Raw genomic sequence first — 24,488 nt, 5'->3', positions numbered from 1 at the left:
TAGGGTAATGCAAATTTTAAGTCAATATACTTCAATCATAAATCTTTCCTCACCTGGTGGGGCAGGGGAAGGACAAGGCGAGGCAGAGCAGGGCACTACTTTATGTGGGGTGGAGTGGGCAGATGAAGGCCCGCTTGTGGGCTGGGGTGGACCCCCAAACAAGTCCCCCAGGAGGTCGGTGGTTGCACCTGCAGAGGATAGAGGCTGGGACTGAGGACATGGCTGCTTGACCTCCTCCCCATCCAGACCTAGAAGATCCACTTCCGCAGACGAAGTGTCGGGGGCCGTGGGCATTGAAGCAGGCGGCTCCGGTTTGTGGAGGGCTGTGCTGGTGCTGCTTTGCTGACTGGAGAGCGAAAGCATCTCATCATCAGAGGGCTCGCTCTCCTCGCCACGGCCTCGGCCATCAGGGCCTCCGTGCGGCCTGCTTGGCTCTGTTGGACAATTTAAAGACGATAGAAAGAAAACATATAAGAGAGGAGACAGTAAATGTGATGGGACAAAATATACACTGGAGAAATTGACAAGGTAAACAGAACGTGTACAAGGTAGAAGGATATACAAGGCAACTAAATCTACAAGCATCTATTGTAAGTCAGCACTTGAAATATACTAACATAATACTTATTAAAATATACTTTTTTTAACATAACAATTGACTGTACATTTCGTAAAACCAGTCCCCTTTGTAAACATAATGGACAGCTGAAAACTACTGCCTTGAATATAGTAAAACTAAGTTTACCTGTACAGCACATGTATGTCTCACTGGAAAACAATGAGGCTCAGTTCAATTCAATCAATGCAAATTTTTGCAAAATTTGACAAATATGCTTTTATTAATTTAACCAGTAATTATGAAATTATATCACGTATGATCGAATTGAAGAGGCTTTGTCCTGCTTAACTAAAGTGGAAGTATTGGAAAGTTCAACGTTACTCTGCTGCCTTACCCTCCAAATCCAAGCCCTCCATCTCATCTTGTAGGAGCAAAAATAAAACAGGTTATTTTGTTAATATTACGATTGATATTACGGTTATTGAAAGCACAGTTCTATTTGTGTTGAATCAGTTATGGACACGACATGTTCTGTACTATTTAATTCATGGATGAGGTTAATGCAGTCCTTCTCAAATAGTGGCACACCCTTTTTGAGGGGGCACGATGCGATGCCCCTTGGGGAACATGCTTATTTTCACCGTACTAGAATATGCCTAAGTGTACTGTATGTAGGGCTCGGCTTCACTGTGACTATGATGGGAGACGAAGAAATACCAGTGGGTGGGTGTTTTTTTCATGTTAATAAAGTTAAAGTACCAATGATTGTCACACACACACTAGCTGTGGTGAAATTTGTCCTCTGCATTTGACCCATCACCCTTGTTCACCCCTTGGGAGGTGAGGGAAGCCGTGAGCAGCAGCGGTAGCTGCGCCCGGGAATCATTTTGGTGATTTAACCCCCAATTCCAACCCTTGATGATGAGTGCCAAGCAGGGAGGTGATGGGTCCCATTTGTATAGTCTTTGGTATGACTTGGCCGGGGTTTGAACTCATGACCTACCAATCTCAGGGCATACACTCTAACCACTAGGCCACCTGCTCAGTGGTTCTCAAACTTTTTTCAGTGATGTACCCCCGTGAACATTTTTTTAAATTCCAGTACCCCCTAATCAGAACAAAGCATTTTTGGTTGCAAAAAAGAGATAAAGAAGTAAAATACAGCACTATGTCATCAGTTTCTGATTTATTAAATTGTATAACAGTGCAAAATATTGCTAATTTGTAGTGGTCTTTCTTGAAGTGTTTGGAAAAAAAGAAAAATAAATAGAAACTTGTTGAAAAATAATCAAGTGATTCAATTATAAATAAAGATTTCTACACATAGAAGTAATAATCAACTTAAAGTGCCTTTTTGGGGAGTGTAATACAGATCCATCTGGATTCATGAACTTAATTCTAAACGTTTCTTCACAAAAAAAGAAATCTTTAACATAAATATTTATGGAACATGTTCACAAAGAAATCTAGCTGTCTACACTAAAATGTTGCATTTCTTTTCACAGTTTATGAACTTACATTCTTATTTTGTAAAAGTATTATTCAATAAATATATTTATAAAGGATTTTTGAATCGTTGCTATTTTTAGAATATTTTAAAAAAATCTCACGTACCCCTTGGCATACCTTCAAGTACCCCCAGGGGTACGCGTACCCCCATTTGAGAACCACTGGCCTAGTGGTTAGCGTGTCCGCCCAGAGGATACAATAATATGCAGTACAATAAGGATACAATGATATGCAGAGGTGTACATCTAACGATTTTATAGACAAATAATACTATTTATAGTTGCGATGGATATAATATATATATATAATATGTGTGGGATGGCGCAATATATTTTCTTTTTCCTGAGCGTGCTTAACAGACAAAAGTTTGAGAAGCCTTGGGTTATTCATGTTAGTAGAGACATGTGAGGCTATTTCCAATTCTAGTGAAGAATTGCATAATTTGGCCTAATAAGATTTAATTTTTTTATTTATTTTTTCCAAACATAACCGTGTAAAATAAAATGTACATTTAAATATGATTTTTCAGTGGGATGTCTGTTTGAACATAAAACTACTTGATAAAAGGCAACATTTACACATAGAATGTGCATTAAAAATCTAAATAAAATTATTACATTTATAATAGACATACCTATATAATACATTTCATTGCCTTCACTGACAGACTGGGAGCACCGTCTATATATTTTTTTCAAATATTCCTATATATTTTAAATTTTGAACAAACATCCTCTGCAGTAGATACATAATTCTACTTCTTTTGGTTTCAAGTGCAAAGCAAAATACAAATGTCCACTGCAGAAGACAATGGTTCTCAGGAGCAAAATATGTTTAAGTAAATGTATGTTTTTTAACCTACTATCCAACCCTGGTGACAGTAGGTGCAGCAATACACTGCTAGTCTGCTACACTACAGTAGTATAAGTACCGGCAATGGCGAGTGCGTCCTGATGCTCCTGATGGCAGGAGAAGAGCACATTGGCACTCAGGTCTTTGGATGGGAACTGCTCCCAAGGTGGTGTCAGGTCTTTCTGCTTGTCTTGCCCTTCCACCTCCAAGTCCAGTATGACATGAAATAGCTGTGGGTACTTATCTGGAGAGTCACATGCATCCAGCTCGGGTCTGAGAAGAGAGGTATGTTAAAATGTGAGCGTGGATAGGGTAACATTACCTATAAACTGTATTTTAATTATTGTTAACAAATTTCAGAAATCACTGTATTTTCTGGAGGTTGGCTAAGGTGTAGTAATACTGACGCTAATGTCGATTCAAGCACATGGGCAATAGGGGGCACCACAAGGGTGATGGGAAGAAAAAATATTATTCATTTGTGCTCAGTCCAAAGGCCCTGGGGACATCTTTGTCCATGTAAACAAAGAAGTTAAAAAGACATATTTGACTCAATGGCAACAACACAAAAGAAAAATGCGAGCAGACATAAAAACTAAATAATTTAAAAAACCCTTTTAGTCATCCAGTAGCTATAAAATTACCATGAAAAAGTCACCCTGGACATACTCATTTCCCTCCACATTCGTGGCATCATGTGCTCCAACCTGTGGCATTTTGTTGTGTCGTTGACATGCAACACACAAATATCATGATATTTAAGAAGACCAATAATATAATATGAACCACATTTTTCAGGCTATTTTGAAGCGCGACCGAGACAACAGAACCTGCTTTTAGCACATGAAAGTGTACTCTGGGAGGCGCTGCAATGTTGTTTTTGGTGGAATGATCCAAGCGCAGGAAAATGCATATTGCTGTTGTTTTTTTCATAAAGGAGATTTATTATTATAATATAAAACAAACACCTTTAAAGGCCTACTGAAATGCGATTTTCTTATTTAAGCGAGGATAGCAGGTCCATTCTATGTGTCATACTTGATCATTTAGAAGTGGTGTTATTCCTCAAATCCTCTGTGCGATGCAATGTTTTTTTGTTTGTTTTTGGTGTGTTATTGTCAATAGTGCTGGGTTTGTGAGTGTGTGTGTGCGCGTGTGTGTGTGTGCATGCGTTTTCTTCACTTATTTTTTGTGCAATAATTTGTGTTTGAAACTCACCTGTGCATGAAAAGTGCTTTATAAAGCAAATTTGATTTGATTACAAAAACAAAAAAATGTCATAAACAATGGTTATATTTGAATCTCCAGTATTGTGGGAATTTGGCTGATCATCATATATTCTGCGTATTCACGCAGACAGACACGCTAAATGGATTGCACTCTCTATTTTGCTCAAACAAAAAAAGCAATCCTCTGCGCACTAGTTTAGTAGATCAACTTTGCGTGTGCTATCAAACTTGCGCATGTTTTAATACATGCAAAACTTTAAGGATCAGGCCTTAAGTTTGGAGTGCAGAAAATTCGACGCCCCTGGAGGGGAGGTGGTCTTAAACTGTGTTAGCCACTGACTGATGGTGCAAAGCACAAATATGTTTATGCTCCAGGGCCCCCCCTACTGTTAGATATAATACATCCTGAAGTCACTTTAATGAATACAAACGCAATCGTTGTCAGAAGCTAAAGAAACCATTCTAATTTTAATTTTAACATCTTGATGCCATTGCATTAGGACAATAGAAAAGGTGCCCTGGCTTTGGCCCACTAATATATCAGAAAGCAAGTCCTCTGTGGTAACCATGGCAATGCAGCGGAACAATTATTTACCAGCTAGTGCACAATCCTTCTCATTTTGAAGCTAATATTGAAAATGTGAAAATATTTATTATTTAATACCAATTATAAACAAAAGGGACTTACTTGTTAAATTTTAACATGGTCGTTCCGGGGGAAATGAAGCCAGTGTGGAACTGGATCTGGAAAATTTGTGTGTTGGACACCTAAAGATTCAGAAACATGTTTGAGAGTACAGAATTAGTTCTTTTGATCAGCTACCGTCAAATTAATTTTCACAAAGTTATCACATCACAAAAGGCTGTTTTACACTTTAAATTACAGTAAAAAAAAGATGGACTGAATTGACAATGAAAGGGTACCTTGGCTTGCAGACGTCCTCCAATTGTGGACCGCATGTGATAGACCGAAACAACCACATCTCCTTGAACGCTGACGCCAAGAGGAAAGACAACTTTCCCTTCTTGAATTCTGTGCTCTCTGGACACACGCAAACAGAACAAATACGTTGTACAAAGTGACACATAAGAACATTCTTCATGTCTCAAATCATTATTTGTTGCATTAATACATACAGCATGTTTGCAAAAGCTGTGAACCGAGTGGGTGTGTACCTCATTCTCTCATACTCCTGCGCCGTGGTAAAGATTTTGGTCTCTCCAATGAGGACGTCGCAGAAGGGCCGACAGCCACTGCGCTGCTTGTTGAAACAAGGAACCGGGCTGATGGTGAGAGCCTTGATCGTCAGAGGTTTTGTGTGGGGGAGACTGGGCTTGTCTGACACCATGCTACAGACATAGCCAATGTACCTACAGTACAACAGGACATTTTCTTACTGCATACAGTAATGATCTAGCTTTCTATCTCTTAGCTTTCCTCAGTGAGCGACCCACCATGAATAAATACACACAACATACAGTCGTACCTCAACTTAGGAGTGCCCCGACTTAAAGGCCTACTGAAATGAGATTTTCTTATTTAAACAGGGATAGCAGGTCCATTCTATGTGTCATACTTGATCATTTCGCGATATTGCCATATTTTTGCTGAAAGGATTTAGTAGAGAACATCCAAGATAAAGTTCGCAACTTTTGGTCGCTAATAAAAAACCCTTCCATGTACCGGAAGTAGCAGCTGTTTGTGCGCATGCCGTCACGGGTTGTGGAGCTCCTCACATCCTCATATTGTTTACAATAATGCCCACCAGCAGCGAGAGCGATTTGGACTGAAAAAGCGACGATTTCCCCGTTAATATTAGGAAGGATGAAAGATTTGTGGATGAGGATAGTGAGAGTGAGGGACTAGAAAAAAATATTTAAAAAAAGGCGAGGGCAGTGGGAGCTTATTGTGTTACTAGTGTTTTAGTGAGATTATATGGTACCTGAAAGTCGGAGGGGTGTGGCCAAGGGTGTGGTGACTGCCAGTGTCTCCGGTGGGAGGAGGTAAGACAGTCCGCAGCTGCAGGAGGACACAAGCTCCGCTCATGTTTACGGTAAGAGCCGACTCATTACCACAATTTTCTCACCGAAACCTGCCGGTTGACATGTGGTCGGGAACCATTTTCGCTTGACCGCTCTGTTCCATAGTAAAGCTTCACCTTCGGGAATGTAAACAAGGAAACACCGGCTGTGTTTGTGTTGTTAAAGGCCGCTGCAATACACCGCTTCCCACCTGCTGTTTTCTTCTTTGACTTCTCTATTATTAATTGAACAAATTACAAAAGATTCAGCAACACAGGTCTCCAGAATACTGTGTAATTATGCGATTAAAGCAGACTACTTATAGCTTGGATCGGGCTGGAAAAAAATGTCCGCTACAATCCGAGACGTCATGCGCACATGTCATCATACCGACGTTTTCAACAGGATACTTTGCGCGAAATTTAAAATTGCAATTTAGTAAACTAAAAAGTTGCAATGTTAAGATTTCATCATTGATATATAAACTATCAGACTGCGTGGTCGGTAGTAATGGGTTTCAGTAGGCCATTAAGAGTGTTTTGAGATAAGCCCTTATCCTTTAAGTCAGTGTTTTTCAACCACTGTGCAAATCAATACTTAGAATCTGCAAGTAATGTGCCGTTGCATAGTGTCTGTGCTGTGTAAAACTCGGCAGGGTAACCACAAAGTACTCCAAGTCAGTAGGTGGCAGCAGGTAGTTATTTGCTTTGTAAAAGTCAGAATGTGGCGGGTGAGACAAAGGAGGGTTTGTTGTGATTCCAATGTGCAGACCTCAGTGGGAGACAGTGTGCAGGTAAAAAGGTATGCAATGCTTAAACCAAAAATGAACAAACAGGAAAGGAAAAGGCAATGGCAATGCAAAACGAAATTAAAACTGAACTGGGTACAAAGTAAACACAAACAGAATGCTGGACGACAGCAAAAACTTACGGCGTAGACAAAGTACATCCATACATGACATATCAATCAACAATGGCCACACAAAGAAGGATAGCAGCAACTTAAATAGCCCTGCTTGCTAACACAAAGCAGGTGCGGGGAATAACGCTCAAAGGAAGATATGAAACTGCTACAGGAAAACACCAACAAAACAGGAAGGGTCCCCAAAATAACAGCGCAAGTCAATAACTAAAGCACAGGAAAACACCAACAAACTAAAAACAAGGCAACACGACCTGGTGGAGTATAATTTTTTAACCTTTTCTGCTGGTGGTGTGCTTCTGGATTTTTAACTGAAAAAAATGTGCCTTGCCTCAAAAAAGGTTGAAAAACACTGCTTTAAGTTGCATGCAAAAATGTGAGTTAATTAAATCCCCACCATTACTTGGTGTAGCAAATGCCACAGTGAAACCCGTAAGAGACACCCAAAACATCTGGCCATACTCGCTAGCTTTAGCTTATAGCTAGATAGTTTGGACCATATTGTTTGCACCAAAGACATGCACCTGGGGATAGGTTGATTGGCAACACTAAATTGGCTCTAGTGTGTGAATGTGAGTGTGAATGTTGTCTGTCTATCTGTGTGGGCCCTGTGATGAGGTGGCGACTTGTCCAGGGTGTACCCCGCCTACCGCCCGAATGCAGCAGAGACTGGCTCCAGCACACCCCGTGACCCCGAAAGGGACAAGCGATAGAAAATGGATGGATGAATGGATGGATGGATGGATGGATGGATGGATACACCAAACCGAAGCAGAAATGAGTCTAATGCCAGCCAAGAACGCTCATATGATATCTAACTGACAGATATTTTTCCATGAAAATATGGGAAAGCTGCTGATGGTGTGTTTGACTAACAAGCAGGTAGAGGGAGATAATTGGTAAATGCTGGACATTATTACATGACTTCATAAAAATTACTGTAGTTGTTAGTATTACATTTTATCATATTCTTTTTATACAATATTCATTATCTTAAAGTTAGTTCTTCTGCAATGAGGTGGCGATGTGTCCAGGGTGTACCCCGCCTACCGCCCAAATGCAGCTGAAGTAGGCTCCGGCACCCCCCGTTACCCCGAAAGGGACAAGCGGTAGAAAATGGATGGATGGATGGATGCACCATACTCAAGCAGAATGGAGTCTAACGCAAGCCAAGGATGCTCAAATAGTATCTAACTGACAGATATTTATCAATGAAAATATGGAAAAGCTGCTGATGGTGTGTTTGACTGACAAGCAGTTGGAGGGAGATACTAGGTAAAGGCTGGACATTATTACATAATTTCATAAAAACTACTGTAGCTGTTAGTAGTACATTTTATCGCATTAGTTTTATACAATATTTATTATCTTAAAGTTTGTTTTTCTGCGATGAGGAGACGACTTGTCCATGGTGTACACCGCCTTCCGCCCCAATGCCGCTAACATAGGCTCCAGCACCCCCAGCTACCCCGAAAGGGACAAGCGGTAGAAAATGGATGGATGGAAGTTTGTTCTTTGAAAAGGCATGCTGCTGTTTTGAGGGCATCTGGGATGTTGATTTGAGACGCAAGTGTTTGAAAAGTTTGTTAGTCTTTTAAGTTGAGGTACTTCTGTTTATGATAAACACATTATAATGGGGCTGTCTGTAAATATGTATACTGTATAAGAAGACGTGACAGGAGGGATTAGTGTTGCAAACTTGGCAACTTTGGTGCTATATTTAGTCAGTAGCGACACATTTTTGTACTGTACTCTTTTGGATTTCAGAAGTGGCGGAAACAAATATGACTTGTGTACAGGAGGCGTGGTTTGAAGGTATTAAGATGCATGTTTTGGAGTAATATGAATGGGAAACAAGTTGTTTTATAATGTACAAACGTTTGTAGTTTTTGTACAAAGTAACAAAATAAAATAACTTTAATTGGGCTTTTCAAGATTGTGTTATGATTTGGTTTAATGTTTCGTTATGAATCGTACCATGGCCAACGGGGCAAACAGCTGATCAATCAATCAATCAATGTTTATTTATATAGCCCCAAATCACAAATGTCTCAAAGGACTGCACAAATCATTACGACTACAACATCCTCGGAAGAACCCACAAAAGGGCAAGGAAAACTCACACCCAGTGGGCAGGGAGAATTCACATCCAGTGATACTAAAGCCATTACACTACCAGGAATCAGGAAAGCTAAACTTCTCGTTTGGATTTTTCATTTGTTTGTAGTTTATATTTTCGGGTGGGGGCTAACTCGCTCTTATCTTACATCTACCCACTGATTGGTCAGCTGCTGGGTGTTGTCAATCATTGTCACCTTGGCAAGGAAGCAACCCTAGAAAGCCAATCAATGGGCTTGTGGGCCGTCTGAAGGGACAAACTTCAGTCTTAGCTGCCGTTTTAAACCTAATGCTGTTTGACTTGTCTCTATTTAATAGTGACATTGTTTTTGGATGTTGAAATGTAAAAACAGCCTTTTAAAAAATGCAGGGGGCATGTTCCGCAAAATTCCGACCAAGAGTTGGAGAATGTGGCAAATGAGTTTGCAGTCCAAGAGAAGCAGCGAACAATTTGCAGTCGTGTCTTAATATAGAATAGACATTCAATGACATCTAATACTAAACATCCAAATCGTTATCATTAGCTAACAACACCCAAAGCTAATGCGCGTGCATGTGTTATGTACATAGTCTAGTCATTAAGTCCTACAAGCCAGCAGGAAGAGAGCGGGATATTATGCTTTAAATACATTGGAAAGTTAATAAGGTTTCTCATTGTATCCCATTGGGTTGAGTTTTTTCTTGCACTGATGTGGGATCTGAGCCGAGAATGTCGTTGTGGTTTGTGCAGCCCTTTGAGACACCTGTGATTAAAGGCCTACTGAAATGAGATTTTCTTATTTAAACGGGGATAGCAGGTCAATTCTATGTGTCATACTTGATCATTTCGCGATACTGCCATATTTTTGCTGAAAGGATTTAGTAGAGAACATCGACTATAAAGTTCGCAACTTTTGGTCGCTAATAAAAAAGCCTTGCCTTTACCGGAAGTAGCAGACGATGTGCGCGTGACATCACGGGTTGTAGGGCTCCTCACATCCTCACATTGTTTATAATGTGAGCCTCCAGCAGCAAGAGCTATTCGGACCGAGAAAGCGACAATTTCCACATTAATGTGAGCGAGGATGAAAGATTCGTGGAAGAGGAAAGTTACAGTAAAGCACAAAAAAAAAGCGACAGCTCCAGGCGGCGGCACTGGGACCGTTTCAGATGTAATTAGATACATTTACTAGGATAATTCTGGAAGATCCTTTATCTGCTTATTGTTTTAATAGTGTTTTAGTGAGCTTGTAAACTCATACCTTAAAGTCGGATGGCTGCGGTGAAAGAAGCCAATGGAGGAGCCAAGATCACAGCTGCCTTTTTGAGCTGCAGGAGGAAGTCCTATAATCCACTGAAGTTTCCGGCAAGAGCCGACTTAATATCACAATTTTCCCATCCAAAAACTTGCTGGTTGACGTAGAGAAACATGTTCGCTTGACAGCTCTGTGTTAAAGCTTCACAACAAACAAAGCTGTGTTTCGGTGCTAAAGGCAGCTGCAATCCACCGTTTTCCATCAACAGCATTCTTATTTGACGTCTCCATTATGAATCGAACAAATTGCAAAAGATTCAGCAACACAGATGTCCAAAATACTGTGTAATTATGCGATTAAAGCAGACGACTTTTAGCCGTGAGTGATGCTGGGATAAAATGTCCACTCCAACCAATAACGTCACAAGCAAGTGTCAACATAAGCGTCATCATTCCGCGACATTTTCAACAGGACACTTCACGGGAAATTTAAAATTGCAATTTAGTATCGGCACATGTTGCAATGTTAATATTTCATCATTGATATATAAACTATCAGACTGCGTGGTCGGTAGTAGTGGGTTTCAGTAGGCCTTTAAGGGCTGTATAAATACACTTTGATTGATTGATGATTAAAAGTTAGAGCCCTCTAGGCATCTGTGTAAATGTTGCAAAGAGCCTAATATTCAACAACAAAAATGCTTAGGTAAAGACAGCCCTATTAGAATGTTTTTTTTTCTCTCCCTCACAATACACTTTGTACATCTGGTGTCAAGTTGACATTTTCACGTCAGGATTGCAAACCTGCGGTGTGAAGGCCACAGGCCCGAGCCTGGTCTCTTGGCGCTGAGGAGGTGCATGGCAGGAACTGGATGACTGAAGAGGTGGCAGAAGCAAAACATGGCACAAACTAACACTCCTGAAAGAGCACGGCCATCCTAAAAAAGGACACAAAGCAGAATAATGAAACCTAAAATAGGTTGATAAATAAGCACTCAGCAGTATTACTGAATAAAATATAACCATGCACATTTAAAGTTATTTACGGTACTTAGAAAAAGTGACGTAAACTTTGTCACTTCAGAGTTCATGTTAGGTCATGTTAGGTGACCAAGAGGCACATTTGGGCACTTGTGGGTTTCAGGCGATGGTCTAGAGCAGGGGTTCTCAACCTGATGTACCCCCTGTGAACATTGTTTTTAATTCAAGTACCCCCTAATCAGAGCCAAGCATTTTTGGTTGAAAAAAAGAGATAAAGAAGTAAAATACAGCACTATGTCGTCTGTTTTTCATTTATTAAATTGTATTACAGTGCAAAATATTGCTCATTTGTAGTGGTCTTTCTTGAACTATTTGGAAAAAAATATATAAAAATAACTAAAAACTTGTTGAAAAATAAACAAGTGATTCAGTTATACATTACTTCTACACATAGAAGTAATCATCAACTTAAAGTGCCCTCTTTGGGGATTGTAATAGAGATCCATCTGGATTCATCAACTTAATTCTAAACATTTCTTCACAAAAAAGAAATCTTTAACATCAATATTTATGGAACATGTCCACAAAAAAATCTAGCTGTCAGCACTGAATACTGCATTGTTGCATTTCTTTTCACAGTTTGTAACTTACATTCATATTGTGTTGAAGTATTATTCAATAAATATATTTATAAAGGATTTTTGAATTGTTGCTATTTTTAGAATATTTAAAAAAAATCTCACGTACCCCTTGGCATACCTTCAAGTACCCCCAGGGGTACGTGGACCCCGATTTGAGAACCACTGGTCTAGAGTCCCATTAGACTACTGTCTGTTTACCTGAATCAGTGCAGCTTTGGGCGTATTTTGAAAGGTTTAGAGGCAATTATAAAAGTGATTATGAAAAATATATTTCAAATGGGATGGTGTGGATTTTTACTTCTTTAAGAAAAATACATTTTTTTAAAGATTTAAACCATTTATCATCACCAAAAGGTTACTGCTCGCTACAACCTCACTTCATTTGACACTTTAGAGAAGAAAAGATTGAAGGCACATCATGTCTTTACATCTGAAGGGTACACAAATTACACATAGTTGGACTTAATTGCAAATTGCTAAGTTCCGTATTTGATTGACATAAGTGCCGTGCTGCTGTGACCGTGATGCAAATGAAAAAAAAGGATAAGTTTGTTTTCAGTTGATTTCCTGCCACAAATGTTAGTCCCATCTACAATTCATGTCAGCAGTTGTTTTTATAGTGTAAAGTTTACATTTTGTCTCATTATTTAGCAATAGGTGTCCCTGTTGTTCAGCATGAATATTTATTAGCAATATCAAGATTTAGTATATGCTGTTGAGCCTTCGAGAAATTTATTGATCTAGTTTATTAATACTATTAAGAATATTTTCTTGATCCTAATGAAAATAGGGCTCAAATTTAATCACAGCAAATGCGGCAAGTGCCGCGACCGCCCTTGTCATTTGCCATAATGGCCTAAAAAATTGACCAGCAAGAACATGCTGTGACCGCCCTTGACTCTTTACTTGTTAATGGACAAGGGATGTAACAGTAAACAATATAATGATAATTCGCGATAGCATTAGTAATACCATCTACTTTATTAATCACCGAAAAAACGTCATTTATTAATACCATTAAGGCAACACGAAGTAAGGCGCATGCGCACTAGCGTCGTTTTGCTTGATTATGACGCAGCAGACCAACTACAAAGACTTTGCTCTGGAGATTTCCCCTCAGAGCATTTTGTTAGTTTTAAAAAATTTAGATTTTTATATATATATATTGGTTGATTGAGAAGTTTATTGACATCTTAAAGAATTGAATCCATGAAAGGCTTTAAAAAGGCAAATGGATGGCACAAAAAGCCAAAAGGCTTGTTTCAATACACACACATGCATGCATGCTTTGGAGCCCCTGCCTCAAAAGAAAATAACATTTGCCTTGGTGCCCTGAAATATTAGCCCTCTTTTAAGGCAACACTTGCCTTAACCTTAAAAAGTTAAAATTCGAGGCCTGACTAATGACGCAATAATGTTGTAATACGTGTAGAATAAAGTAGCATAATTTCCTGCACAAAAACTAGGCTTTTAGTTTTTGTTATGAAAATCAAGAAAACAAATAATATGGATTGGACTAACAATTAAAATATTTATTACTAGAACTTAACATCGCGATAGTTTATTTGCACAACTAGGTAGTTATATTTAGGCATAGCATCCACAAAAGAACACAAACTAATGCCATCTATTGTCATTTCTTTACGTTTAGTTCTGGTCTCAAACACTATTAATATAGTAGAGATTAAACTCGATTGCATCACAGAAAGTTTTTCAAACAAATTAAATGTCAGGACAAACATTTTACAAAGTGATCACTGCAGACACAAGCGTATTCTAAAAGATGATGAAAGTGATTATTGTTAAGAGCCATTTCATTCGACGCACTTTCGTTTTTTCCCCTGACTTAATTACCTTTATGAGCCACTTCTTTCATGACTCTATGAAAGATCTTTCCTATCTGTCTATGTGAACAATTTGAACACCTAAGAACAGAACAGCAATACAGCATTTTCTGCTCAAACTCTACACTCACTCTCACTCGTTACAATGCTACGCTCAAGCTACTTTACCTTTGTGTGAATTAAGCCACAAAGGAGTCATATGCAACCCAGCTATAGCGTAATAGCATTTATCTTGACACATACAGATAGATACATGAATAAACATTCACTTCAGGGTTGGGGGCGTGAAAAAAGTATGTCCCCTAGAAAAAAATAGCTGAAAATAAGTTCCAAACAGTCCCTTTAATGAAGTGCTTCTTAAATAGTGGGGCGGGAAAGCTAGGATTGAAAAACCGTAATAGCATAGAGTGAACAACATACTAGTCGGCAATGGTGAATGAGCTATAAGAAAACCAACATACCTAAAATGCCAACAGTCACATTAGGCAAACAGAGAAAGTAACATTCGTCAAGGAACCGTGCAGAGTGAAGGGCGATACGGGTATATAAAGTAAGTGTGATTAGTAGGGAATAAGTGGGGACACTAATTAGTAAACAGAAAGTGGTGTATTAAGCTAAGTAGTCCTAGCAACAAGAAAGTAAACAAGGAAGGAATACAAGCGCTGGCAAAATAAATATACCCTAAAGCTAGAAAAACTGTAACCAACACAAAACAAGACATGACCTGTCTCCTCAGGTCATGTTATAGGTCATGTCTTGTTTGACACCTGTTCCACATGTTTTCTGGTTACTGCGCCCCTAGTTGACTTGGCATACCCCCAAACACACGCAGGCAAACGGCGCATGCGCAACTCTGCCAGAGCCCAGACTGATAGAGAAAAAAGTGGCAAGAGAGTGAGAATTAGTGGCAGAATCAGTTGGGAAAACCTATTAAAAAATATATATATTTCATAATAAAGGACACTAAAGGACTGGATTCGACCTCAGATGAAAATGGTTTGCATTTGTGTGTGCGTGTCCATTTTGTGATAAACTGTTTAAAAAAGCATAATGTGAAATAAAATAAAAACATTTGTATAAATCAAACAAATTGTCTTGTTCCATATTGGGTGTACATTTGAATAAAGAACACTTACTGAAGATAAAAAAATATATATATTTGCCATTAATTGTGATTAATTATGAGTGAACAATGGACAAAATGAGATAAATTGCGATTAAATTAATCTGCAACATATTTATAATTATTGTAAAACAAAATTGGACAATTATATGCCGGCAGTTTGTAATTGTTTGTTTCATTAAAAAAAAAAAATTTAATCTTAAAACTAAACAGTTGTATTTTTTGCCTTACATTACCGTACCATTCCGAAAATTAACCAAAACTGAGGTATGGACCGAACTGTTGTTTGTGGAATATTATTAAACCCTTAGTAATAGTGCATGATGGTAAAGATTAGAGTAAAGCTTTTTCAGTTATGAACTTGACTTAGAGGAATCATGCGAAATAAGTCATCTTACCGAGCAGGTGATGACACACACATTCTTGGGGTTCTGTTTGAGCCAGTTGTGCATGTTCTTACACACGGCGAACAGGTTGTGCAGGCTGGGAGCCTGGCGAGAAGGCCAATTACACTCTGAAACCTGGAGAGAATATGAAGAATGGAGCAAGGGAAAGAAGGAGAACAGACAGGGCAAAATATGCAGTTAGACAAATGGGATGGGACAAAGAGAGGGAAGGGAGGCAAAAGGCAAAGGATAAAGCAGAGCAAGCACAACACACAAGCTGCCATGATGAGTCATCTGTGAAGAAACGCTAACTTCCACAGGCAGCTATCTAGGCCATGTTAACTCCATAACTGCCTTGCAGGTAGCTGTTAAGTAGCTATTCCTTTTTTGTTGAATGTGGTATCTTACAGGGAGGGCAGTTTAAAAAAAAAGGCCAGATACACATTACTGTGCAAAGAGGGCTTTGAGAATGACGAACAAATCTATGGGGTACAATTTTTTCTAGAACCAGTAACTTCGTCATTTACCTTATGTGCATTAAAATTACTTCACAAGTAGGAATGAGTATTGTTTGCATTTAAACCAATACAAGTATCAAACTGGTAATTATTAAACCAGTACTTAAATGAAAACAATTCAATGTTGTTGTTAAAAATAATGTATTTTTATTGTTTGACTTTATTCCTATGGAACATTGTGGCATTCAAGTTGAACCGACTAGTAATTTAATTAGCATATTTCAATAATATATAGTAAATATATATATATATATATATATATATATATATAGTAATTTGGACAAATATTATTTTGTACATATATTGGCCGCACAAGTCTACAACCCTTAAGTCGTATTTGTTGCGTCAAGCAGCCCTTTCGGAGCTCATTACTGGTGGTGAATTTCCGTTCCGTGCCACAGTTTTTTCCCTTTTTGATGGCCAGGTCTTTGTTGTGTGCATTTCGTAAATTTTTCTACAAGACGACGGGGATTCCACAACAGGTTAAATGGCTGACTGAATGATCGTATGAGTGCGTTTGATTAAAGGCCTACTGAAACCCACTACTACCCACCACGCAGTCTGATAGTTTGTATATCAATGATGAAATATTAACATTGCAACACATGCCAATACCGCCTTTTTAGTTTACTAAATTGCAATTTTAAATTTCCCGGGAGTTTTTTCTTGAAAACGTTGCATAACGATGAAGTGTACGCTTGACGTAACACGGGTTTTAAGGAAATATGAGCGCTGCGCACACACACAGCTAAAAGTCGTCTGCTTTAACGGCATAATTACACAGTATTTTGGAGATCTGTGTTGCTGAATCTTTTGCAATTTGTTCAATTAATATTGGAGGAGTCAAAGTAGAAAGATGGAGTTGGGAAGCTTTAGCCTTTAGCCACACAAACACATGGTGATTCCTTGTTTAAACTTCACAGAGGTGAAACTGTACTATGGATCCCAGCGGACATGGATCCCAACCGAATGTCAACCAGCAGGTTTCGGTGAGAAAATTGCGGTTAAAAAGTCGCTTCTTACCGGATATCAGCTGAGCTTGTGCCGCCCATAAAGCTGCCGCCGACTTCCCTGAAACACTGCGCGTCAACACCCGGCCGTGGACGTACACTTCCGAGTATCAGGTACTGTTAAACTCACTAAAACATTAGCAACACAATAGAAAGATAAGGGATTTCCCAGAATTATCCTAGTAGATGTCTCTAAAAACATATGAATCCGTCTCAATGCAATCGCGTTTTTTTTTTCTACTTTTTTTTCTTTTGTTTCGTTTTTTTCCTAGTTCGTCGCTATCAATATCCTCACACACGAATCTTTCATCCTCGCTCAAATTAATGGGGAATTTGTCGTTTTCTCGGTCTGAATAGCTGTTTTTGTTGGAGGCTCTCATTAAAATAAATGTGAATATGTGAGGAGCCATCAACATGTGAAGTCATCGTCTGCGACTTCCGGTAAAGGCAGGGCTTTTGTCTTAGCACCGAAAGTTGCGAACTTTATCGTCGATGTTCTCTACTAAATCCTTTCAGCAAAAATATGGCAATATCGCAAAATGATCAAGTATGACACATAGAATGGACCTGCTATCCCCGTTTAAATAAGAAAATCTCATTTCAGTAGGCCTTTAAACTTAAACTATTCCATTGGTCCACTGTGACCTGTTTGGCAATTTCATTGTTCTGATATAATGAGGCTAAATGTATCGGGGGAATGTGAAGCTTGTGAACCCAAAAAATCCATAAATGACAAAAGCGTGTAGTGGCTTAAAGACCGTAAATTACCGTAAATAAAATGTTAATTAGGTAATATGTTAAAAAATAAGAAATTAAACAAACAACACATTGTCATCATTACTGCAGAAAAACAGCAACAATGGAGAAAACAATGTGCATTAAAATAACTTGTTTGACTGTTGTAATATTAATTCTCATATTTCTGGTGTTTGTTTATGCACTTCGCTCGCCATGACCGGTTGGGTGCAAAATGAGGTAGTGTGGTGTTGTTGTGCGCTGTGACTAGCTGTGTTGTACCTGGTGTTGACGCGAAAAGGGTGACTATAAAGTTCAAAAAGAGATTCAGACTCTCTGTGCTTCAGTCTGGACAGCTACATTACTTACAAGAAAATGAGTTGAACAATATCACCATCCAGCTCTTGTTGTAGGTAGCTGAGACGGCATTGGAATTGGGAGTTAAATCACCAAAATGCTTCCCGAGCGTGGCCACCGCTGCTGCTCACTGCTCCCCTCAACTCCCAGAGGATGGGTCAAATGCAGAGGGTAATGTCACCACACCTAGTGTGTGTGTGACTATCCATCCATCCATTTTTCTACCGCTTATTCCCTTTGGGGTCACGGTTGGCGCTGGTGCCTATCTCAGCTACAATCGGGCGGAAGGCAGTGTACACCCTGGACAAGTCACCACCTCATTGCAGGGCTGTGTGTGACTATTAGTGTTACTTTTTCATTTATTTAGCACCAATAAAAACATTTTTTTATAATGTTGGCACCAGTGCCATTATGGAACTCAATTTCGGTGCCCATCCCTAGTCATAAGGCAGTGCTTTACCCACCCTGTTGGAAAATTTGGCGCCACGGTAGTTGCGCTGTGACAGGTTGAAGACAGTGTAGTGGTCAGCATGGCGACTGTCAAGGAACGATCGGATGTCTTCCACGTGGTTTTGGTAGCCAATCTGCACAGACTCTGCTGGGTAAGTCATCACTGAAAAATAACATAATTGAGAGGATAGTTTACAGCAAAACAAATAACAAAGCATTGTTGTTTTCTTCTAGTAGAGGGAATTGAAAATGTGAAATTATAAAATAAGGAGGTTCCTAAATGAACCCTAATTGTTCCCAAAAGCCTAAAGAGGGATATTGTTGTCTCACTGACTATGTCCTCTGAAGGACATGGTGCTGCTCCACACTGCGGAGCGTGTAATGCTGACGGCTATTTAAGACTGAGGGAGTTATTCTATTTATGGATATGCCTATGTTTTATTGCAATGTTAGACATACAATCGCTATGCATTATATTACTACACATATACAGTATATACTCATATATATGCCAATTTCAATTCCACACTGAATTCAACAAATATTAAGGATTTTTTTAATTTGGCTTTGAAGGAAATGTAAATAATAATTATTTAAATACAGTTTGGAAACAGATTATTAATATCCTGGCTAATTATTATTATACTACTCAGGAAGAGCATTTGGTGTAAAAACTAAACGTACTATATGTGGCAGAATGTAAAATATATTATTACAAACCCTGTTTCCGTATGAATTGGGAAATTGTGTTAAATGTAAATAAAAACGGAATACAATGATTTGCATATCATTTTCAACCCTTATTAAGTTGAATACGCTACAAAGACAACATATTTGATGTTCAAACTGATATATATATATATTTTTTTTTTTTTGTGCAAATAATCATTAACTTTATAATTTAATGCCAGCAACACGTGACAAAGAAGTTGGGAAAGGTGGCAATAAATACTGATAAAGTTGAGAAATTCTCATCAAACACTTATTTGGAACATCCCATAGGTGTGCAGGCTAATTGGGAACAGGTGGGTGCCATTATTGGGTATAAAAGCAGCTTCCATGAAATGCTAAGTAATTCACAAACAAGGATGGGGTGAGGGTCACCACTTTGTAAGCAAACTGTCAAACAGTTTTAGAACAACATTTCTCAACGAGCTATTGCAAGGAATTTAGGGATTTTACCATCTACGGTCTGTAAAATCATCAAAAGGTTCAGAGAATCTGGAGAAATCACTGCACGTAAGCGATGATATTACGTACCTTTGATCCCTCAGGCGGTACTGCATCAAATACCTACATCAGTGTGTAAAGGATATCACCACGTGGGCTCAGGAACACTTCGTAAAACCACTGTCAGTAACTGCAGTTGGCTGCTACATCTGTAAGTGCAAGTTAAAACTCTACTATGCAAAGCCAAACCCATTTATCAACAATATCCTTAAACGCCGCCGGCTTGGCTGGGCCCGAGCTCACCTAAGATGGACTGATGCAAAATGTAAAGGTGTTCTGTGGTCTGACGAGTCCACATTTCAAATTATATTTGGAAACAGAGGACGTGGTGTCCTCCAGAACAAAGACAAAAATAACCATCTGAATTGTTATAGGCGCAAAGTTCAAAAGCCAGCATCTGTGATGGTATGGGGGTGTATTAGTGCCCAAGGCATGGGTAACTTACACATCTGTGAAGGCAAAATTAATGCTGAATGGTCCATACAGGTTTTGTCATCCAAGCAACGTTATCATGGATGCCCCTGCGTATTTCAGCAAGACAATGCCGAGCCACGTGTTACAACAACGTGGCTTTGTAAAAAAAGAGTGTGGGTACTTTCCTGGCCCGCGTGCAGTCCAGACCTGTCTCCCATCGAAAATGTGTGGCGTATTATGAAGCGTAAAATACGACAGAGGAGACCCCAGACTGTTGAACGACTGAAGCTCTACATAAAACAAGAATGGGAAAGAATTCCACTTTCAAAGCTTCAACAATTAGTTTCCGCAGTTCCCAAACGTTTGTTGAGTGTTGTTAAAAGAAAAGGTGATGTAACACAGTGGTGAACATGCCCTTTCCCAAGTACTTTGGCACGTGTTGCAGCCATGAAATTCTAAGTTAATTATTATTTGCAAAAAAAATTAAGTTTATGAGTTTGAACATCAAATATCTTGTCTTTGTAGTGCATTCAATTGAATATGGGTTGAAAAGGATTTGCAAACCATTGTATTTCTCTTATATTTACATCTAACACAATTTCCCAACTCATATGAAAACGTGGTTTGTATATTTTTCAGCAATATTCCAAACACAACTACAAAAAGTATATTCAAGTAAAAAGTTTACCAGTGTGTGAATAATAGAGTGCCAGACATTACCTAGATAAGATGCTTCATGCAGGGAGTTGTCAAACTTGTGGTTCTGTTTACCTATGATTCGTGACGTGATGTAGGCAATGTCCAGTTCCCCTTTCGTGTACCTGTAACATAAAAAGTTCCCTCTCTTCAGGAATATTTTTACAGTATTTCTAAATTCCACTTTTTGTTGGGCCATTGTACTTTCTAAAAATAACAAAAATTATTAATAAAGAATATATTATGGATTTTAATATTTGTGTGTATTAAAAATGTAATAAAACACACACAAAGCTGATCTACAAAGCTTGTTCGCCGAAGATTGGTTCTCTTACATGACCATAAAACAAAGCGCAATCCATTTAGCGTGTTTGCCCACAATACTGGGAGGAGGCGATGCAAATTAACTTGCGCTCACAATGTGATTTATCAAGCCTGAAAATGTTTGCGGCCACTCTTTTTGCGTGTGTATTCAGCATGGCATGTTTGGAAGGTACAGTACATACAAACTGGCACAGTTATGCATAAAATGTGATTATAGTCGCGTGTTGCATGTTTCACAACATAGCAAAACATCACAGGTTAGAGCATGACGCCATGGATTTGGAGATAAATGAGTGTCTCCGTGGTGACAGCCAGTAGTATACGCAAAGTCTGCACTTGTTATCAATCGCGCAGTCTTAGTAGAACACCCGCAACACACACACACAAATAATACAAGCAATTTTATCATTTGCACACGCTATTTAGCACGTGTTATTTGGGATGTTACCATCTCAGGCCGTCATGTGTTGCTTCGTCAACAACAACACAAAGCTAAGATGCCAAAATTTTCTTAAATTAACTTTTAATCGTATCAATCCGTTGTGGTGAAGAAGGAGCTGAGCTGGAAGGCAAAGCTCTCAATTTACCGCTCAATCTACGTTCCCATCCTCACCTGTGGTAATGAGCTTTGGGTTATGACCGAAAGGACAAGATCACGGGTACAAGCGGCCGAAATGAGCTTCCTCCGCCGGGTGGCGGGGCTCTCCCTGAGAGATAGGTTGAGAGGCTCTGGCATCCGGGAGGAGTGCTCTTCCATCGAGAGGAGCCAGATGAGGTGGCTCGGGCATCTGGTCAGGATGCCACCTGAGCGCCTCCCGAAGGAGGTGTTTAGGGCACGTCCGACCGGTAGGAGGCCACGGGGAAGACCCAGGACACGTTAGGAACGCCTCGGGATCCCCCGGGAGGAACTGGACGAAGTGGCTGGGGAGAGGGAAGTCTGGGCTTTCTTGCTTAGGCTGCTGACCCCTCGACCCAACCTCAAATAAGAGGAAGAAGATGGATGGATGGATAATTTTTAATTGGATGTTTCTGTACCCAGCCTTCTGCGGGAAAACAAGTTTGGACACGCCTGCTATTTTGTGTCAGTCAATGAGTACCCCGTACCAGGCTTTATTTTGCATCAGTGACACGTTTAACGCCAACCGATTTGTTTCGCTAATGAAATGCTTAATCTCATACAGTTGGAGCAATGTGGTTATCTGGATTTAATAAGTATTACTTTGATTGAAGTATATTACCGTATTTACTATAAATTACATGTCATCTATTTGCCAATACAGTTTAGAAAATGGGTGGTTGAATGGAGCTTTCCAAGTGCTCGTTGTCTTTGCAGGATTTATTGCCGGTTGGTATAGCGCTGTACCGCCCTCATTGTCCAGACCTCCTACACGCGTGCTGTATATACATTGAACAGACATGCAATACACACAGGAGCAATGAAATGAAACCTTCCTTACTTAGCAGTGCACCAACCATTTGGCACAATAAGCTACTATGAATAATTCAGCCTTGAGGAGGAGCGACATATAGTGAACCGGCGAGCAACACAGCTGAAAACAACAAGAAACAAGCTAGAAGACAGGGGAATGCAGGTTTCAAAGGGGGAGACGCGAGGAAGGAATAATCATCAGACTTGCTGAGTCAACAGCAAGAGGAAATGTGGGTGCGTGATTCAAACAACAGAGCCCTCTTTGTGGTCCCAGTGCACAAACACACGGACTGGACCGAGCTGTGCCAGACTCTGGTACCCCTGATCCAAACTGATGTGGTTCACATCTATAACCATTGAGTCTGTATTAAAACACTCAAAGAATGACACCAAAATTATGATATTCTTTTTGTTAGTCAGTTGACATGGGTAGTACATTTTCTGGCAGGTTTAATTCAAAAGAGAGGGATAAGATATCAACAAAAAATCCAGAAAGGTGCATTATTAGATAAACATGTTTTTGATTGAGTGAAGTGAATGAAGTATTGAATCCCTTACCATCCAGCAAGACTCACACAGACTTGTTATGCGCCCATGAAGCAACCAAATTAGTCATGTGCCTTCAGCAAAAGCTTAGTGATAATGAGACCATTGTTGGCTCAATAACTTGAAAAGCTCTGTGGGGTAAGGACGATTCTGATAAAAGTTAGGGGATCGGCCCAGAAAGACATGGCTGGTTCATGATCACAAGGGATTTGTGACCCAAGAAAATCATTAGAAACACATTTCACCGCAATGGATTTAGATCCTGTTATCCCCTGTTACATCATAATACTTCAGAGATGTTATGTGGTCAAATGAGAAAAAACACAATCCTTATTGTCAAACATGGAGGTTGTCTCACTCCTAAGATTACAGGAAAACTTGACCACTGAACGGGACCATGTACCGTGGAATCGTACGTACAAATCTCTCAGAGCGTGACAATGAACGCCAAGGCAACAAAGAAGAAGCGAGTCAATTTCCTGGAGTGTACTAGACAGTCTCCAAACCAGAATCTTATTCAATGAGAGCTGGAACTTTGAGTCAAGAAGTGTCAGCTTTACAACTTTCAGGTTTTGGAGAGTACAATAGTACCTCAATTTACGAGCACATTGCATTCCATGACAAAGCTTGTAACACTATCTCTAGTCAGCCCCTGATCATTGAAATAAGTTGAAATCAATTTATACTGTGTTTTGCCCTCCCGAAACACCACAATTTTCACATGTATAACTCTTTTAAAAAAACTAACAACTTTTAGATGGGAAATATTGTTTGAAATCCATTACAATAGCATATACTACAAACAACTACAGTATTTTCACAAAGTAATGTAATAACATTACCTTGGTGGGCAGACTTTTGTAAGAGTCTCCTACGGGCTGCTCCTCTGTCGTGTAACAATAACAAATAAGAAATCGTTGTTTATGTCGCATATGGACGTATTTGAGTGACTGAACAGAGAGGTCAGAGTTGACAGCAAGCTGTGTTTGTGTACAAAAAAATCAAATTGTTGGTCATCCAGTTTGTTGAGTCAGGAGACAGAACGAACTGAAAAATGTCTAGTAGAGCCTTTTTCATATTTTTATGGCTAAAAATGTCCTTGTGATGTGACTCGCCGCCATGACTGCTAACTGATAGGACAAGTTTTAAATGGTTTGTTTCTCTGATTTGGTCAGCCACATCTTCTCCTTTGAACTTACTTTCCAAGCTCTGGTTGTAGGAGGGCAGCATTGTGTCAATCTTTTGTTGTGGGCTGTGGACGAATACTATTCAATTTACGGCGGATTGGACTCCTAACTCAAGTTATGCTTGCAACATAAAGTATCACAAAAAATACTGTGTCTGTAAAAAGGAGTGGACT

At 39.4% G+C, this 24,488-nt stretch overlaps 1 protein-coding gene across 11 annotated transcripts in view; it reads right to left on the bottom strand.

Moving 5' to 3' along the window:
* dnajc6 (DnaJ (Hsp40) homolog, subfamily C, member 6) overlaps nt 1-24,488 on the bottom strand; it is an 80,483-nt gene that overhangs the window by 18,493 nt on the left and 37,502 nt on the right. For 8 of the 11 annotated variants that reach the window (XM_061883706.1, XM_061883707.1, XM_061883708.1 and 5 more), the window contains 9 exons: nt 20,854-20,954; nt 18,504-18,652; nt 15,432-15,554; nt 11,249-11,382; nt 5,326-5,520; nt 5,074-5,191; nt 4,838-4,917; nt 3,000-3,193; nt 54-434 (listed from right to left, as the gene is read on the bottom strand). In XM_061883706.1, coding sequence (XP_061739690.1) covers nt 54-434; nt 3,000-3,193; nt 4,838-4,917; nt 5,074-5,191; nt 5,326-5,520; nt 11,249-11,382; nt 15,432-15,554; nt 18,504-18,652; nt 20,854-20,954 — 1,475 coding nt within the window. The remainder of the gene's footprint in view (nt 1-53; nt 435-2,999; nt 3,194-4,837; nt 4,918-5,073; nt 5,192-5,325; nt 5,521-11,248; nt 11,383-15,431; nt 15,555-18,503; nt 18,653-20,853; nt 20,955-24,488) is intronic. The other 3 variants (XM_061883702.1, XM_061883703.1, XM_061883705.1) reach the window with 1 other exon arrangement.

Source organism: Nerophis ophidion, linkage group LG22, assembly GCF_033978795.1.
Source record: "Nerophis ophidion isolate RoL-2023_Sa linkage group LG22, RoL_Noph_v1.0, whole genome shotgun sequence".
Lineage (NCBI taxonomy): Eukaryota > Metazoa > Chordata > Actinopteri > Syngnathiformes > Syngnathidae > Nerophis > Nerophis ophidion.
The sequence above is the reverse complement of the archived record's forward strand: the minus strand, read 5'-3'. Positions and strand labels throughout refer to the sequence as shown.